At 43.8% G+C, this 17,787-nt stretch overlaps 1 protein-coding gene across 1 annotated transcript; it reads left to right on the top strand.

Moving 5' to 3' along the window:
* Positions 1-9,252: 9,252 nt before the first annotated feature.
* Positions 9,253-17,510, top strand: LOC119154120 (protein NDNF-like). The gene is made up of 4 exons (XM_037401362.1): positions 9,253-9,709; positions 11,971-12,166; positions 14,084-14,217; positions 15,214-17,510. The coding sequence occupies exons 2-4, from the start codon at positions 11,979-11,981 to the stop codon at positions 16,563-16,565; spliced, it is 1,674 nt and encodes a 557-aa protein (XP_037257259.1). The 5' UTR covers positions 9,253-9,709; positions 11,971-11,978; the 3' UTR covers positions 16,566-17,510.
* The last annotated feature ends 277 nt before the right edge of the window (positions 17,511-17,787 follow it).

Genomic DNA, 17,787 nt, shown 5'->3' on the forward strand with positions numbered 1-17,787 from the left:
TTTTCCCGCTGCTCCTCTTTAGGTCACAGGGAGCAGATAGTGCTCCCGCACTGGCCCTGCCATCTGGAGCAGCATCCCTGTTGCTTTGTGCCTAATTGAATTTGAAGAGAAGCAGGGAGTCGGTCTCAGGAAGAGACGTTTCCTGACCCTGCCTTATGACTCTTCCAAACAGGGCATCTGCTGGGAGAATTAAACACCTCCTGAAGCTCCACTCCTTTGTGCCTCCACAGGTTTAACAATTGCCTGCTGTTTACCCTGTGGCCCACCATACCTTCAAATGATGCCTTTCTCCTACAGCTGACTTGCACTGTAGCGTCCTCCTGGGGCAGCCCCTTCCCTGACGGGAACATCACCCCCTTGGCTCAGTCCCAATCCTGTGTCTTCAGAGCAAAGAAATCTGTTTTTTTCCTATGTGGAAGGGTCAGACATGGCCCCCAGCTCCCCTCTCACTCTTCCAGTTGTGTATAACACAACACCCAGAAAAACGAGTTCCCAGCAGCCTGGGGGGCCAAGAGCACCCAAACACAAACAGCCCTCCCCATGAAGGGTTCAGGACGGGGGATGTCGAAGCATGATGCTTTTGCTTCCTATTGCACAGGGCAGGCTGTGCTGATGGATAACCTGTTTCATGGGGAGTGCTATCCAGCAATACACAATTTCTAATTATTGCTCCAGGAAAGTATGAAAAAATGTAAATTTACATGCAATTCTGATGAACTTACAGATGCCAATGCCCTGGCAACATCACAATGTTAGGTAATTTCTTCTTAGTACCCATCCTAATATTAGACAGACACACATTAGAATCAAGTCTGACCCAAGCCAAGAACAATTCCACACAGGGAAAGAACAACGAGGCATTAAATTAAGTTCACAGAAGCTCACAGACAGAAAAGGAAAGCTCAAGGATTTCTGACGATCTCTCCTCTTTGACAACCTGTTCCCAAACCTTTGAGAAAGCTCCAGCCTGGAATGGTTTGGCATTACATTACCAGATCCCCCCCCGCCCCGAAAAATGGTACTTGGGAGTAAGAAGCCGAGGGGCTGCCGGTGAGTGGGGCTGGCAGCGGGGGCCATCGCTATGGGCCAGGCTTCTCCGAGTACGCTGTGCTGACACAGTCCTACCCCGAGCAGCTCCCCCGAGAGCTGTGCTCTGGCAGGGAGTGCTAACGAGGTGGCGGAATTCCATTTCATGCTGAAACCTCCAGACAAGACTCAGTAAGAAATGGCCACTGGCCAAGTGATAAAATAAATGAGGCCACTGTCAGGAATATATCTGAAAAGCTGGACACCACCAGAGCTAATCTAATGTCAGAAACAGTATTTTAGCACAGACCGAGTCTGACACATAAGTACTGTGTCAGCCAAGGGAGAATACCGAATTAGTCCCTGCTGAGCTTGTGGCTCTGCTTTCTTTGCATTCATTTGCCTCCGATTTGGTGTAAGCCCAGTCCCAGGAAGCATCATGTAAAGGGTGGAATTTCCCTGAATCCTCTGTGATCCTGCCTTTGCAGTGCCACCACTGCTTCTTCTCCTCCTGTCATAAGACTCTCCAGAGGCCCATCCATGAGTCCAGGAACATGCCAATGGAGACTAGGGGTCATCTGAATACAGCAGAGGCACAAAAAGGGAAATATCTCTTGTCCTAGCCCCACATAGCTCATGTGATCCTCCACAATGGATGTGCCATTGGAGCTGCTTTAGGTTTCCCTAGTTCCCCCTTGTGCTGCAGAAGCCTCGTGGGGTGACTTGGTGGAGCCTTTCCTTGGGGAAGGAGATGAAGCCACGTGGTTCTGGACAGAGTCACAGTTTCTACCCAGACCATGCTGGAACTGTAATGGATCACCTGCAATCTGCAGAATGTGAGGGCCAAACATCTGCCACAGGAAAGAGGGAGCACAAAGAAAATCAGCTGAGAGTGTTGCGGAGGAAACCCTGTTCCACCACGGCTGAGCAGCGCTCCGTCGCTGCTGGTAGGAGCTGCCGGGAAGCGTAGATGTTAATGCCACGCCAGATCTGGTGTAGCAGCAGAGATTCATTCCATTTCATTATGAAATGACACAAACACCATAAAGTGTCAGCTTTCAAGTTCATAATTTATAAATTAAGTGTAAATAGCCCATATTCTGAGCTCCTCTCCAGCCACTCATTTATCCTTCCCCCATGAAAAATTAATGACTCTATAAAATAGCTTGTAAATTTAGAGCAGTCATGTTTAAAAAAAAAATTAAAAATCAACAGTGTGATTTTCGTAGGGAAACTGAAGCATTAGCTGGCTCCAGCCACTGCCCTTAATCACTGGTCTTAGGTGTGCTACAATGCCACAGGGAAGGTTTTGCACCTCCTGCTAAGATGCCTGCTGCAGAGCAGTGCCAGGGACCAGATAAAGCACTCTGGTTATCAGCCTGTCCTAGTACGGCCATCCCTGCTTTCAGCAGCCTGGCAGACTGCTTCCTTCACGGGGTGCTTGAGGACTTAACATCTTATCCAAGACATCAGAAGCACTAGCAAGACCAATTCAAAGGGGGGAAGAAAAAAAAAAAAAAAAAGACGTTTTTTATAATCAAATTTTCTAAATGGAAAATTCACCCCAGGCAAAAGTTTTGGTCTGTGGGAAGGAAAACAAGCAGCACCAGATCAGCTAGCTCTGTATTTCCGTTATAAGGATTCCCTACGGGAATTTTGTGAGCTTTGAGGCTTGCCTCTGGACAAAAAGCTGTGTTGATCATTCTGCAAGGCTGTCTGCAACTTTGCAAGGACCTGTATTCCTGTCCCTTAGTGTGTGCATTTACCAACCCCACGTAAAGATCAGAGAGGATCAGAAGACAGCCGGAGGGGATTAGGACAGGTAGGTTTGAGGAACAGATGGGGGCAGGCACAGCACGCCAGGTGCTGGAGTCCTGAAGGACCACAACAGCAGAGGACTGAGAACAGGCAACAGACTGGTCCAGAGGTGGCCACGTGGGTAAGAAGGTGGCTTTCCACACAGCTGAAGACATGCCTCAGCCTACCTCCATTCCCTTCTACCATCTCTGGGGACTTTGCTCAACACCCAAAGAAATGCCCGTGAAGCCTATTCAAAGCCAAAGACATTCTACACAGGAACTGTGTCCAAATGAATTGCTGCTTGCTGGTCAGGGCTGGGCCGGCGTGCTGGAAGAGCAGGCAGGATTTCATGGCTGCTAGGTCATCAAGCAGGGGGTGTTCTGTATCACAAGGGAGGGTGATCTCAGGAGACGCAGGGTGAGATGGCTATAGGATGAGCTCTGTGAATTTCTGTTATTTTTTATACTTACACTTAACATTTGGAGGGATTTGGCCAATAAATAATTTTGGCTAAAAAAGTTGTTTCAGAGAAATAAACTGTTATTGTTAAGCTCTCTCATGAAATATCCAGCTCTTTTTAATTGAACTAAAAACCTCCACATTAAAAAAGGTGAAATAAACAATGCATAGAGATTACTTTTCCCCTTCTGTATACATATGTATGAACGTGTTTTGTATTCCTTTTCTCGACAGTCTAACTCTATTATGAACAGCAAGTTGCTGTGATGATTTATGACTAAAGTGGCAGATTTTATTAGATGTAATGGTAACTTATTCATTAAATTCCTATGATCAAATATTAAAATGGATACTAGTCCTCTGGGGACAAGATGGGGAGACAAACATAATAACTTTATCCCTGTTGCACGTAAAATGTTTGTCATTGAGCAGAGAGCCTGATCCCAAATGTTTAAAAATATAAGGCCGGGGAAGCAAATGTGATTGGATTTCTTAAAATCTAATCATTTTACTCCATATGTGCCCCCCAATCTGTTTAGGATTGTTAAAATTCCTGGATATTGTAGTGCCTTCCCCAGAGAACACTGGGAAGAGCTGCGGACAGCCTGGACCAGATGGGATGCCAGTGACTCCAGCCAGCAAAGGCAGAAAAGAGGACAGTGGTTAACTCCTTCTCTGCCAGCCACCACAGAGGAGGTACAGACAGGAAAATTAATGCAGGCTGCTTCCCAATACTGTAAAAGGCACTTTATAGTTTAAAGCTCCTGGGAGCAAACTGCTGCAGCCCATGGGGACTAAGCAAGGACCGATAATCACATCCTTCTGAAACACTGCTGTAGGTGGAAATTATGGTTGCTTGCAAATTCCCCATGGTATGTGAAGGAAGGAGGGCTCGCAGGAGCCCAAGAGGAAAGTGAAATGCTGTAAATGAAACCAGCACCTATAAGAAAAAAGGCTTCTTGGTCAGATGGAAGGCGTTTTTAAAGAGCTTACGGAGTAGCCCAGAATCAGAGCGCCTCCCTCCAGATGCATGAAATTGGGCAAGCCCCTGCTTGATTTACAAGGAAGCGTCTGGCTGCGCAGCATTCCCTGCCCCTCCCTAACTCCTCACTGAGAGGAGTTAAACTGGCCCTTGAGAACCTCTGCCACAGGAAAGACTTGGATGCTCCTTGTCCCATGAGGGTGGATTAGTTCTATTTATAAGAGTTTAATCCTTTGGCATATAAAACAAACAACACTAGCTAAAAACAAAATATAGGATTACCCTATTAAAATGGTGCACTGATTATGGACAGTGCCGCTTCTTTCCTAGCTGTGACTTTCTTAATCGAGCTAACCAGCAGCTTTTAACTAAGTTGAAAAACCTCACCTTGTTATTCCATACCTGCCCAAACTGTTATGCTGCTGTGATGGCTTGAAGGGAATTTTGTAGGTGTTTTCTAAGGCATTATTTAACATGACTTAACCTAAAATCCTGAAAGCCTAGGGGCATGGTAAAAGGAAAAAGAAATTAAAATAGCAGCTCAGGAACTTCAATATGTTTTCCTCTTTAATTCATAAAGAAGCTGTTATTGTAATACCGACTGCTGGCTGGGGACTTGAAGATTTTTCTGTTGCACCGAATTTACACTTGTGGAGGAACAAATTCTGTCATAAAAATAAGGAATTTTCCCATTAAGTTGGACATAGTAATCGCAGAAGCAATCTCTCATGAGATCAGAGCTTTGCACAGGAAATCTCCCCTATATCACATCATTAATTCTCAACAGACTCCTCTAATTACCATCACTCTTAAAAATATGAACTACAAAAACAGTGAGGGGTAATCATGTGTCCATGATCTTCAGATTGTTGCTTACTAAAAGACCCTTCAAGGCTATCTTTAGTTTCAACATCATCAGGAAAAAAAATCATTTTCAAGTATAAAGGTGCCAGCATCTTATCCTGGAGAGGGACTGCTAAGAAAAAACTGTCTAATTTTAGTAGATACAGCAATTATCGCTATATAATTCCCTGGAGAACTTCTCAACATAGACGTGCCATAATGGGGGCTGTGGAACCAAACTGTAGAAGACCACTGGGCTTTTATCCTACAAAACCAATATGTACAGCCAGGACAACCAACCCACCGGCTTCCAACCCAACCCATTCCTATACTCTCACCTGGGTACACGCTGCAGGAAAATTCCAAGTCTGTTTTTGACTTAGAAGCAATTCCTCGTCCCTTCTGCTTATTAATGTCTCTCAATAGGAACAGCCCAGTGCTTTTCTTACCAGTTCTTCGAGCGCTTGTGCATTGCCAGGATTTGACAAAACCTTGAAGAAATAGAAGCAGCTGCCCCACTACAGTATCCTCAGGTTTTAAGTGCCAGACTTTTGCTTAGGATCGTCTTTCACAGCTTCAAAGGAAAGTGTGATTCTTTCTGGAGCCCAGCTGTGTTTCTAAGAAGATATTTTATGAGCAATAATACTAACCAAAAGTATGTTAACTTCTCAAGGACATACTAGCTCCGGTAGCTGTCGAGCAATGATTCAGACAATATCCCCGCTTGGGAGGGGATTTTTACAGAAATTTGCATCCCTCTTTCCATAGCCATAAGGACAAGTCAGAAGTTAGATTCTTTGCCAACAGGAATAGATTGTAACTTGCAGCCACGGAAAATGCAAAATGTATTTGGATGCTATAATTCCCCCTGCAAAGCTGATATGAAACACATTTGGAAATGTCAGACATCCATAGCTACTTCCACTCAGGGCTATGAAGATGGTTCATAAATGCTAATTAGTTAAGAAAGTATTTTGCAGGCAGATAGGTAGCTGGGAGCCAAAGACTAGCAATTTCAATTCCATTGTTCATAGGATATATGTGTGCATGTGTAAAAGAAAAGGAGACTATTACTTGTCTCATAACTGAAAGATTAGATTTCCATTTCCCCATGCATTTTTAACGCACTTACAGAGTTCCATGAAACAGAACTCCCTGGGCAGGGCTGGGGCCATGGGGAAGTTGTCTGTGTTTGGGTAATTGCTGGAGTTATAACCAGGGCCTGACCCAGCTGGGCAGCAGACGGACGGGCTCTGCAGTCCTGTTACCACTCTCCCGTGCATCGCTAATGGGGGGCAGCAGAGTCCTCTTGGCCCCTCACATGGATACGGCTTCCTGATGAAGGTCACCTGAGCATCTCAGAGGTCGGTTGCCAGGGCAAGGGAATCACCTCATCAGAAATAAGTGGTCAATTTTTTGCATCCCCCCATCAAGTACAAAGCAGTGCGGTACCGTTGTCAGCGGTGTGCGGTGTGGGACAAGCCGGGATGTGCAGCTCCACGAGGCGCTCAGAGCATCCTTCTGCAAAGCACGCAATGAAAAACCAACCAACTACCACGGGCAGGGAGTGCCGTCAGGACTGCAGGACACTCCTCTGGCTTGCAGAATCCCTCACCTGAATATGGAAACTGCAGTTCCAGAAAATACACATCTGAAGCGCCTTTGAAGAGATTCAAGCTAAATCCCTGATGGTCTGACTTCTTGCTCCCATTTCAACCAAGTTCCTTTGTTTTCACCGTTACTGATCTTCTAGCAGAGCTACTGCATAACAGAGTATAAATCAAGTCTCTGGTGTCAAAGGTGGTCATCTCTCGCATTTGTGACAGGTGTCGGTGGCCAGCAGGGCTGGGACAGAAGCAGGATCTCTGAGCAGACCTCCTGATGTCACTGACTCAGCTCTGAGGTGCAGCAGAGCCTGCTCGCTACAGACTACATTTTTCTAGTGAGAGTTCTGTTGTATCAATTTTGTGCCAAATCAAGGGTTTGATTTATCCCTTTTGTAACTCCACTGAGTTCAGTCAAGCTGTACGAGTCATGGATTTAGCTCTTAACTTTGTCCATAAAGAATACTGTTTTTTCCTTTGATACTGCTTCAGTGAACCTCTAAATTTTCACACACGCTTCCTGCTCCAGCAAAGCATGTAAGCACGCACATGTGGGAACTATGCGAGAAATTGTTTTGAGAGGAACTGGACTACTTCCATACTTCAACCATCTTGTCAGCCTCTTTCACCTGACACCCTATCCAGCGGGAGACAGAGTGCTCCTTCAGGCATTTGGCTTAACACAGCTGAAATGATGGCTAATGGAAAGATTCCCATTGCCTTCCCTGGAAGCTGAATTTTGCCCTGGGTAATGGCTTGTCTTGATGGCAGTGGGGAGGTTTGGGGAAGGTGAGGCAGTGAGTCCATCCTTTCGGTAACAAACGTGTCCACTATGACTGTATCAACTAGGGATTTTACCAGACATGAGTGACACCTGCTCCTGAGCCCTGCCTGAAGATCTTCCTACTTGACAACACTGGCTACTTCCTTACAATTCTCCCTACTTCTACCCACACGAGTCCCTCCAAATCTCCGCAAAACCACACTGCAGTCCCTGCACTTGTATTACGGCCAGTATCTTCTTTCTCATGCCTGCTTTCAGTGCACATTTTTTGCTGCACCTCACCTAACCTACATTTCCCTCTTTTGGGGCTGCTCTGGGAGCTTACTGGGCTTCACAGTGCCTTTTTCTTATGCTTCTCTTCCATTACAGGAATGGTTTGCTTCTAGCTAGGTGCTTATATTTTCATTATTTCCCATGTCTGTTACCTAGACATTACCGGTTCTGATTTCACACCAGAATGAGAATTTGTATGAAAGATCCTGTTTGCTATTTACCCTACTTTTGTTGGGTACTCACATTGCCTAGCAAACACCTTGCAGCATCCCCTCCTAGCTCCCCAGTGCCAATTCCATGATCATATCACCGTTCCCACATGCTGTCCCTTTTTTAAAAGGCCAGTTGCTCAACAAAACTTTTCTGCAAATAAATTTCTACCAAACATTTGATAAACAACATCATAATTATTCCCACTATCTTCCGCAGTGATAACAAACACACTGTAAATATTTCTCTCCGTTACATCAGTTGATGAGCAAATTTATGTTTTCATAAGGATATGCCATGCAGAATGTTGAAGCCTCTTTCCACTGCTCCCTCACCTGCCCCTCCTCTTAGCAAACTTTTAGTCTTTGGAAGGCTTAAATAATGCATCTTCAAATCCAGCGAGGCAGTGGCAAAGGCTTACTGCAAGTCGCTCTCTTCAAAAACTGAGCAAGAGACGTTATTTACAATAAATAAAGGGCCTGGCCTCCCTATTACACTCTGTCTGTGCCCCCTGCAAAGCGCACTCCTAGTAGCTCACGCGGCTTTCTGGGGCTCGCCTGCCTGAGCAGGCTCGGAGAAGCCGCGCGGACATCCCTGCCGGGACGATCCCAGGGCTCCTTTCCCAGCGCCTTAGGCCAAGAGGCCGAGAAGTACAAGCAGTGCACGAATGCCGGCCACGCACGGCTCCCACTCAGAGGAGCAGGCCTTTCAGGACCATGGCTTTGCTACAGCTGCCTTGCCACCCCAGCCGCGGCAGCGGCTGTTTGCGCTCGCTGCGAGCCATTTCCCACGCGCCCCTTTCCCGCCCGCTCCCTCAGCCATGGCACTTCCACACCAGAAACATTCCCCCAGCCCACACGCTTTGGGAGTTTCTTACGCAGCCTCCGCAAGCCAAGAAATCTGCTGAGCTCTATTCAGTAGATTCTTAACCGTCTTCAAAGGGTTGCTAACTCCAGCCTGCTTAAAAAAATGCAGTGTTCCCTCCTTTGCAGCTTTCCTGCCTTCCCGTCTTTCTGTAGGCCAGTCAGCACCTGTTGGGCTATAAAAAACCCACCAGAACCACGGTACACCTGAAACGACCCGAAACTTCTGCCGTACTGTGGGCAAGGAGATCAGATGCTCCATGGAAGGGCCATCAAGCCGCTAATGCAAAACTAGTTTTCTGAAAGAGCCCGGTGTGCCCTGGCTGGCTTGTATTAAGGGCTAAGAAGGGTTAACAGTGTTTGCTCTCCCCGTCTCACCCCCTCCTCCTCACTGTGCATTTCTGTCAAAGACCTGCTCTCTGGCCAGCCACCGCTGGGATTAGGCTGCTCCAACAGTCTGGCTGACGCTCTGTGCGGGAATAAAGTCCTGCTGGCTGGAGGCAGCACACCCGACCGGGCTTCGCAGCCCTCCAGAAGGGACTCTAGAACTGAAGGAGCAACGGTCAGGATTTTGAAGATTTCAAAACAACGCAAGTTTAAAATAACCTTTGAAAACATCCAACTTAAGAAAATACCAAAACTCTCTGAATTGTTTTTTTCTTTTCTTGCAAGACTGCAAGCATTTTAAGTTACTATGTCTGTTCAGGAGCCATATGGAAAAATCGGTTCTATCCTGTTAAACTGGTTGCAGAGTTTTGGTTTTCATCTGTCTACAGAGATCTGAAAAGTCTGTGTTGTTTTATTTTATGCTTTTTCGGCAAAGGAAGCAAGTGGTGTGGGGATCATCTGGCCAGGAACACAATAGGTAAGCACAGTATTTTTTGTGTAACGTATTTCCAAGACTCTGGGAGTATACTGCTTGTGTAATGGAGCGAAATCAGCCTTCAGAATGATGTTCTTTTTGGGATAAGCTGATTATAGGCTGTTTGGTCGCTTGGTTTGTTTGTTTTCCTGGACAAGAGAAGCTGAGCTGCCATGGTATCAATGCGGTTTGCAAGATCCTCTCATTTAAGCGGCAGAAATACTTTTTTGTTTGTTTGTTTATAATCCTCTACGAAGCACAGAGCAACACAGATCCCACTGTCAGAGGTAAAACAAAACATTTAGGTTATATTTTGAATCTGTAAGCTATAATTAGACTATAAGAATAACAAAGTGGCAAAGAAGTGACTCAGTCATAAGGACAGCTCTGTTATAAGAACATTAAAAACGGAATTGATATAGTAATCTTAACTATTCTTTCAACTTTTCAGATGGTTGTTTAATCTTGCATTCAGCCAGGTGCTAGAAACATTACAAAGAGAAAGAGAATATCCTAACTTTATTAGGATGTTAAGTAGGACATTCAGATGACCCAGTAGTGACAATTTCAATAATCATCTCACTGATACTGAAGATGGGTTTTACTTTGGGAATCACAGATTAAAGCAAATTTTGAACACAAAAATCTACAGATGTATTCAATACTATGTTTAAATATGCACGTTTGAAGTGAATTTATACAGAAACTGGTCTTTTTATAAAGTCATTTCAGTTGTAGTGGAGAGCAGGTCCACTGAAATGTAGATATTTTGACTGCCTGAGATCTTCCGCACAGTTGCAGCCACCATGAGAGAAGGGCTGATCTCAGAAATGGGTGAAAATTACAAAGGATTGAACCTTTGTCTTTTGTGTTCTCTTTTATCATCAGCCAATAATCAGATTTAACTGGGATCATTACTCCTTGCTGCTTTTAAGATGCAATAAGCTACTTTTGCCTCAAAAAAGGGATCTTGCTCACAGAGCTCCCTCTGCTTTCCAAATCCCTGAGCTACAGCTGGCACCTGTATTAAAGATCTATGCCTTTCCTTCTCCCTTTTATGCCCTTTCTACCTTTGTACTTTCCTCTCTTTCTGAAACTGGATGTGGCAGACACAAAAGAAGTTATAAGGATAAACAATAACCTCACATAGTAGTGTACTGTCAAAATTTCTTGTCCTAACTGGAGTCTCCTATCCGTGTAGCTCTATGCTCAAGTACACAGCACGATTTAAATAATGTCAGCATTTGCAGAGATGATTTTTGGGACTGTGTGTGTACATGTCTTTTATAGACTCAAAGCTGATAATAAAGTGTCCTGACAAAAGGAAGAGGCATACGTGATATTTAACAAATCTCTTTTCAGAGTCAGTACAATAGAGATGTTACGGTTCCAATGAACAGCAAATGCTGAGATGGGCTGGAAGTAATGCAGGTGTGAAAGGGATGGGCAATAAAAAATATCAGAATTATTTATTTAATATTTAAATAATTTAAAATATTTAATATTTATTTATTTAATATTTAAATAATAAAAATAAAAATGAATAATGAAAATATTTAATATTTAAATAATAAAAATATTTAATTATTATCCAGCTGCCCTGGAGAAAGTAACAAAGCCTTTCTCCAAATGAGATACACAAAGAGCTTAATATCTCTTAGGTATCAGTTTAGGGGTTCTTATCCAGGATCCTCCATTTTTCATCAAACAGCATCCTACTGCTCTAAGTTACTCTGCCCCTCTTCTCTACACATACCTACAGTCACAACGGGTGACGTAAAAATGAAGTGATCTCTGACAGAACAGCAGAAGCAGTGTGGGATATAGGGACCTCCTGTGAGTTTGAAAGTGACAGTTCCATTACAAATAACCCAGCCTTGAAATTTAGCAAATGAACCCTATAAACCAGGAAAATATTTAAATGTAACATTATTTAAAGTGTAATTCTGCACTCATTTTGTCAGCACCAAAAGGGTGTGGGGTTTTTATAACTGTCTTGTGATATTGCACTTGTGCTACATTTATATTTTTCTATAATAAAAGACTTCATAGCAGCCTGTGCCATTAAATCTTTGCAGATAGATCCTCTGAGAAATATTGTTTTCGTGGGCTTTAAGCAATTTAGCAAAATGGAGACTGGCACTGTTTGAATGCCTGGCTTGCTGTGATTATGATAAATATCAGGAAAGCCACAGAGAGGGTCACTGATTATTTTCTCCCCCAAGGCAGCAGCTTCCATTCACTTTTGTCATCTCACTTTGCAGTACTGAAGATGTCCTGGTTCTGGTTTTCTCTGCCTCTCCATCTTCTCACGGTGGCTTGCTTGTGTCATTCCATAAAAGCACCCACCACCAGTTCCCAGCAGAGCTTCAAGACCAATCTCTTCAATTTCTACCACTCCCTGATACTTGCTGATGGCAAGGAAACTACAGTTCACCTGCTGAAAGATATACCTAAAAGGTAAGAGCAAATCGGTCACTCCTCAGGTACTTCCCTATGACACTGGTAGCTACACGCTACAGGAATTGCCATGCACCTGCACAGCTTCATCAGTGTACACTGAATTTCCAGAAAAATGCCTCATTGCTGTCAAGCTCAAGCGTCATTACATTGCCCAGAACCTGGAATGAGCCTCTGAGATGAGGTGTAGGTGCACGTGTTTGTTTCAGGCAGCTTTCTGTGGTGTTTGTCAGAAAAGCAGCAGAGCTGGTACAGAACAGCCGGGCGCCAACAGCAAACAAGTTGTGTCACATAAATAGCCCAGCTTCAAAACTGCAGAGGCACATCGGCCACCCTACATTCTCTGTTAAATACAGGAAAAGTTACCTAACAAATGAACTAGCCCCAAAAGTCAATAGACTATCTGCACAGACTTCTTATCAGAAAAACTTCTGCCAGTGTCCTGCATGCTGGAAATGGTTTTGTCGAACGGCACTAAAGCTTGCTAAGATCAAAAGTGCTTTGCATGCAGAAATTCCACAGGTCCTTGTCTTCCCCCAAAAATCTGCAAAGTTTTCTACCATATCTAGATACGTAGGTGATCTAGATATTACAACTAGCACTGCATCTTGGGTAGCAAAGGCCAATCTGCTTGTTTGGGAAGAGATGCGCTTCAAGAGTTTAATCAGACTCCACTCTGGACAGTGACCAACACGTACAGATTTTGACATATACCCAAGCCGAGTGCTCATGGAGCAGAGGGTGAGCCAGATGGTTCAGTCTCAATATGCATTGCACAGAAAGAAGCTGGAACGTGGCACATGTTATATAATGTGACGATGTTCAAAAGAGCAAAACTAGGAGCTCTTCTTGCTAAAGGAAAACGGGTATGGAAATGTCAGAGAAAAGTCAGGTTTTGTATGCTCTAAGATTGCAATTAGGAAGCAAAACCCCCTCTAGTTTAGCATCAGGTAAGTACCTTATGAACCCTGGAGACATCCAAACAGAAAACCAAGAGGTGATGAGTTTTGGCTTAAAGTAAAAGACTCAAGAATGTGGAACCGTTTCCACTGAAGCTTGACTCTGGCCCAGGAGTTATATCCTGAAAGCAAGCCAGACCTCTAGGCTGATGTGGTCTATCCATAATGACTATGCTCGTCCCGCTAATTAAAAAAACCCTTGAACTGCCTCCATGTAACTGCAGAGTGAATGACCCAGGTGCAAACATTTCTGTGGCTGTATACAGTCTGCATACACCAAAACAACAGACAAACAGAAGACCAATGGAGTAAGAGAGCCCTGACGGAGCAGACTGATGTCACTTTGTACTGCTCATGCACAGGAGCCTCTGTCGCAAAGGCTTAGAACTGGCCTGGATGAAACTGCCATTGACACCTGGTAATGGTGAGGACTGGCTAAAGACATTCTGTTGCATCCACTTCATCTGACTCCCAGGAAGGCCTAGGTATGCAAGCACATCTGAGGGAGGATAGGCTCTAAGAGCTTTCACTGAACTCCAGTCAAGAAATCCTGGGGAAAAGCACACAAAATTCCCCAGAGTTAGCCAACGGATGGTTATCTAGAAGGCAGTCAGTTTAATCATATCCATCATCCAAAATAACCAGAGATATACATACTGAGATATGATAACTCACCTGAAGTGTGTTAAAAATCAGTGGGACAAATATTCTCTGTGGTAAGCAGATAAAACTTCCAGCAAATATTTGTGGATTAGAAAAGAAAAAAACACAGCAGGTATTCTTCCCACAGCTGAAGATTTCAGACATTCACCATCCCCTTGTGTTGATGCACCTCAACAGGGAACAGTTATTCCTACCCGCAGTGGCGTGGCCCCCATCGGAATGGCTGATTACAAGGAGTCTCAGGCAGACTTGACTTTCCTGACGCTTTTCTTCTGTTTTCCATCCACATCTACAGGTATTACTTTGTTTTGGAGGAAGGCAACGCCCTCGCACCTTTCACAATAACAGTGACCCCTTGTGATGTTCCCATTGAATGGAGCATACTTGTGCACAAGGCTTCAGCAAGTTTCCTTGGAAAAGCAGCACGAGGTAAGACCTTTAATCTCCCGAAGCAGAGACAAAGGACGCGTAAGTTACTCATAAGGAGCTGTGTTACAGGAAATTCCCCACAAGCTTAAACATCTCATGCTTCCCTCTCCTGTAAACTGCCATGGGCTGAAGAGGACATCCCTGTCGCCATGGGCGAAACAAGGGAGCCCAGGCAATTTTGCCATCAACTCAAGTAAATTAAAGATTACATGCAAAAGTAGTCTAAACCTATGGTTAATGCTTGGGAACAATGCTGGGTCTTCAGGGCTCCACAAACGCAGATGAGCTTCATAAGCTGTTTGTACTGGCCCAGACCTCCCTCTGCTGCCTCAGCTCTTTTTCTGTGGCTTAGGCCACTTAAACTGGTCATTTTGCTCCCCACAGTGATGCGGAGAAGATTTAGCCATTTATTTTTCTAGGAATACCATCTACCATGGCAGTGGGCATTATGCTACCTTTAGCCTAAAAGGAAATTCCATTCTCTTTCATAGTTTTTTGAATTAATTCTTCAAATTAAAATATGAAAGCAGCCTTTAACAAGTCAGGCAGGTACACCTGACCGAGGAGTTCAAATGATGTTCCTTTCAAGTGATAAATTTTCCCGCTTCATAGCAGACAATGGCAGAAAACCAAGCCAAAGGAAACTTCTTTCATAGAAAGTATGAGTCTCCTTGAAGTTAAAGCACCCAAAGAGACAGCCACAGGAAGAAGAACATTGCACAGACATTGAGCACGATACACTTCAAGCTTTTGCCAGTTGGGGTTTTATAATTATAGCCTTTCTGAAAACATAATTTTACAATTTCACTGCTAAAATAAAAGCTACTTAAAATTTATTTTAATAAATTGCCAGTAGTAAAAAGTATTTTTAGTTATAGTTACTGTTTTCTGGAAGAAAATAGGCAGTTCCCTGACATATGAACAACAAAACCAATGTGATGTGCTTTATTTCACATCTGTTAAAACTGAAGTTACAAGTCTGTTTTTTGCCTGCAGGTGATCATGCCACACAAGACATCTCAAAGTCTCAGAAGGCTCCAAGCATGGTGTCCACCATTTTTAACTATAAGGGAAATTCTGTAGAGACTTACATGGGTATGTCTTCTCATTCTGCCCTTTACATGCTAGAGTTCTTATCCACTGAGCGAGACACACACATTACCGTATACTTAACAACTGACACAACATCTGGGCACCTCTATCCAGAACTTCCAATGGATCCACGCATAGATGTCATTGGCATCGGGCATACAACAGTGACTCTGACCTGGAAACACAGCCCTTCCGTCTTGCAACATAGAGAAAACATCCAGTACTGTCTTCTAGTTAATGAAAAGCACAACTATAAGAGCTTATGTGCTGCTGAGACAGCAATCAGGTCCTCTGGAATGAAACTGCCATCTACGTTAGCTTTGTCTCTCTCTCCTTACCTTCTTGAACCGCAGCAGGTGATGATATTGTCCAACAGCGAGTTGAGCATCATCAACAAAGTGAGTAGTGGGGAAGTCAGGCAGATATGCATGGGTACCAAGAACACTTACACGGTGCCCAATCTCAGTCCCAGCACTCAGTATTACTTTGACGTTTTTGTTGTCAATCTCCTCACAAATGCCAGCGCTGCTTATACTGGGACATTTGCAAGGACCCTGGAAGAACCTGAACCTAAGGTGATGGAGATGAAAGATGGGAAAATTATTCAGGTTGTGCTGGATGGGAAAAACCAGAAATCCTACAGTCTGCAGTACCAGGCGAGGCACAAGAGAATACAATTCACATTTCAGTTGTGTCGTGGCCAAGTGCGGGTTCACATAACAAAGAACGGTAAAACAGTGGCATCAGAAAACATCTCAGGGCTGAGGTATTTCTCACTGAAGGGGAAGCTGCTGGACACATATTTGGTGCAGCTGAGGTCCACAGAGGAATCTAACTCTTCTGTGAAAGTACAGGTGTCCCCTCATTTCCAAAAGCCCTTATTCCCACTTCTACCAGAGAGCTTAAAAATCAAGTCCTTCAGTAAACTGAGGACCTGCAACTCTGTCACCATTGCCTGGCTAGGAACACAAGAGGAGAGCAAGTACTGTGTGTACAAGAAAAGGATTGAAGAAGATCAGGTCTGGATGGAACTGCAGAGTGTGGACAGGTGCTCTGGACCTGAATCTCGGCACAAGTCGGAGAAAGTGCTGTGCAAGTATTTCTATGATGTCAATCTCCAGCGAGCTGTCACCTCAGAGACCATCAAAGGGCTGGATGCAGGGACACTTTACTTGTTTGATGTTTATCTCTTTGGGCCATCTGGCATCCCCATCAGATATCACAGCAAAGTTGTGAAGACCCGAAAAAAATGCTGAAGGCTTTTAAAGAAGTGTTTTGAAGTCAGTGAATGAAGAATATTATTCAAAATCTATGCCAATCCATGCAGTTTAAAGGATGCTGACACGAAAAAAATTAAAGCTGTGAGATTCTATGGAGGAAGCATCTTAGTTGTCTACATCATTACTCTTACTTTTGCATTTTCTTTCCTATATAACGTTTCCCCCCAGCCCCCTCAGCTGTCTCATTCAGACATCAAAACCAGACCTGTGAAAGAAATCCACGCACATGGAAATAAAGTACCCACAAGAGCACCCATGAGAAATAGATCGGTTACCTAAAATGCTTCTGAAATCCAATACAGAAGTGATGGAAAATGCCTCTCAAGAAGCACACACCATTATTTTAAAGTCCCAGAGAGTTTTCCACTTTGTGTAACTCCATCAGCTAACAAGGAACTGAGAGACCCCACAAGTCAAGCTGCTTTTGAGAAAATAAACTTCCCCACTGCCTGAACAGGGATGGAGACAAAAAAAAATAAATTAAGAAAGCAGTGAAATTGGTGTAAAGCTCCACACCCTGAGTAAAGCAGGCTGAAATACAGCTTTCCCTATTACCTGCATGTTTGCTTGGCTTTCATGTCTATAGATGAACTGTGCTTGGTTAGAAATGGACAGAATTCAGGCCAGGAACTGGCTCTGGATCCAGCCCTTCTGGGGATTATACAAATACACTGCTGCGCTGCCTCCCACTGAGGGAAGCAGCAGGTAAGAAATCTTGCCATGGAAAGGAGGGGTTTACCTACAGTCTCCGGTATCAAGCCCATGACTATCATCATGTGACTCCTGAGGGTAACATACTCACTCTTTACATCCTTAATCCAGCCCATATTAATGAATGCATTGCTTTAGGAAAAATTAAATGTGGTTTTCCTATTAAATATCATGGAGGGAAAATATTTGTAGTAAAAATTCTGACAAACACTTTTTTGTTGTCTTATTTCTTTGATAACTTTCCTTAGATGAGAAGAGATATAGAAAAAAAAAAGCAAAGAAAGTCTTCATAAAAAAAACCCCCTTTATGCTCAATTCCAATTATCAGCAGAAAATATTTTGCACATAGCCTCTTAACAGGTCTGGAATTTACATATAAAGAGATAGATAGATTAACTGACACAAGAGATTACCAGAGACATCTTACCTGCTGTAATACTTTTTCCCCTACAAATACACTAAGATATAAATGATTCATTCCATTGTT

This window comes from Falco rusticolus, chromosome 9, assembly GCF_015220075.1.
Source record: "Falco rusticolus isolate bFalRus1 chromosome 9, bFalRus1.pri, whole genome shotgun sequence".
Taxonomy (NCBI): domain Eukaryota; kingdom Metazoa; phylum Chordata; class Aves; order Falconiformes; family Falconidae; genus Falco; species Falco rusticolus.

Bases quoted from the DNA above. Each gene is read 5' to 3' on its own strand.
- LOC119154120 (XM_037401362.1), top strand. From the start codon at position 11,979: ATGTCCTGGTTCTGGTTTTCTCTGCCTCTCCATCTTCTCACGGTGGCT. The intron at 12,167-14,083 runs GTAAGAGCAAAT...CCACATCTACAG, and splicing joins CTGAAAGATATACCTAAAAG to GTATTACTTTGTTTTGGAGG. The intron at 14,218-15,213 runs GTAAGACCTTTA...TTTTGCCTGCAG, and splicing joins CCTTGGAAAAGCAGCACGAG to GTGATCATGCCACACAAGAC.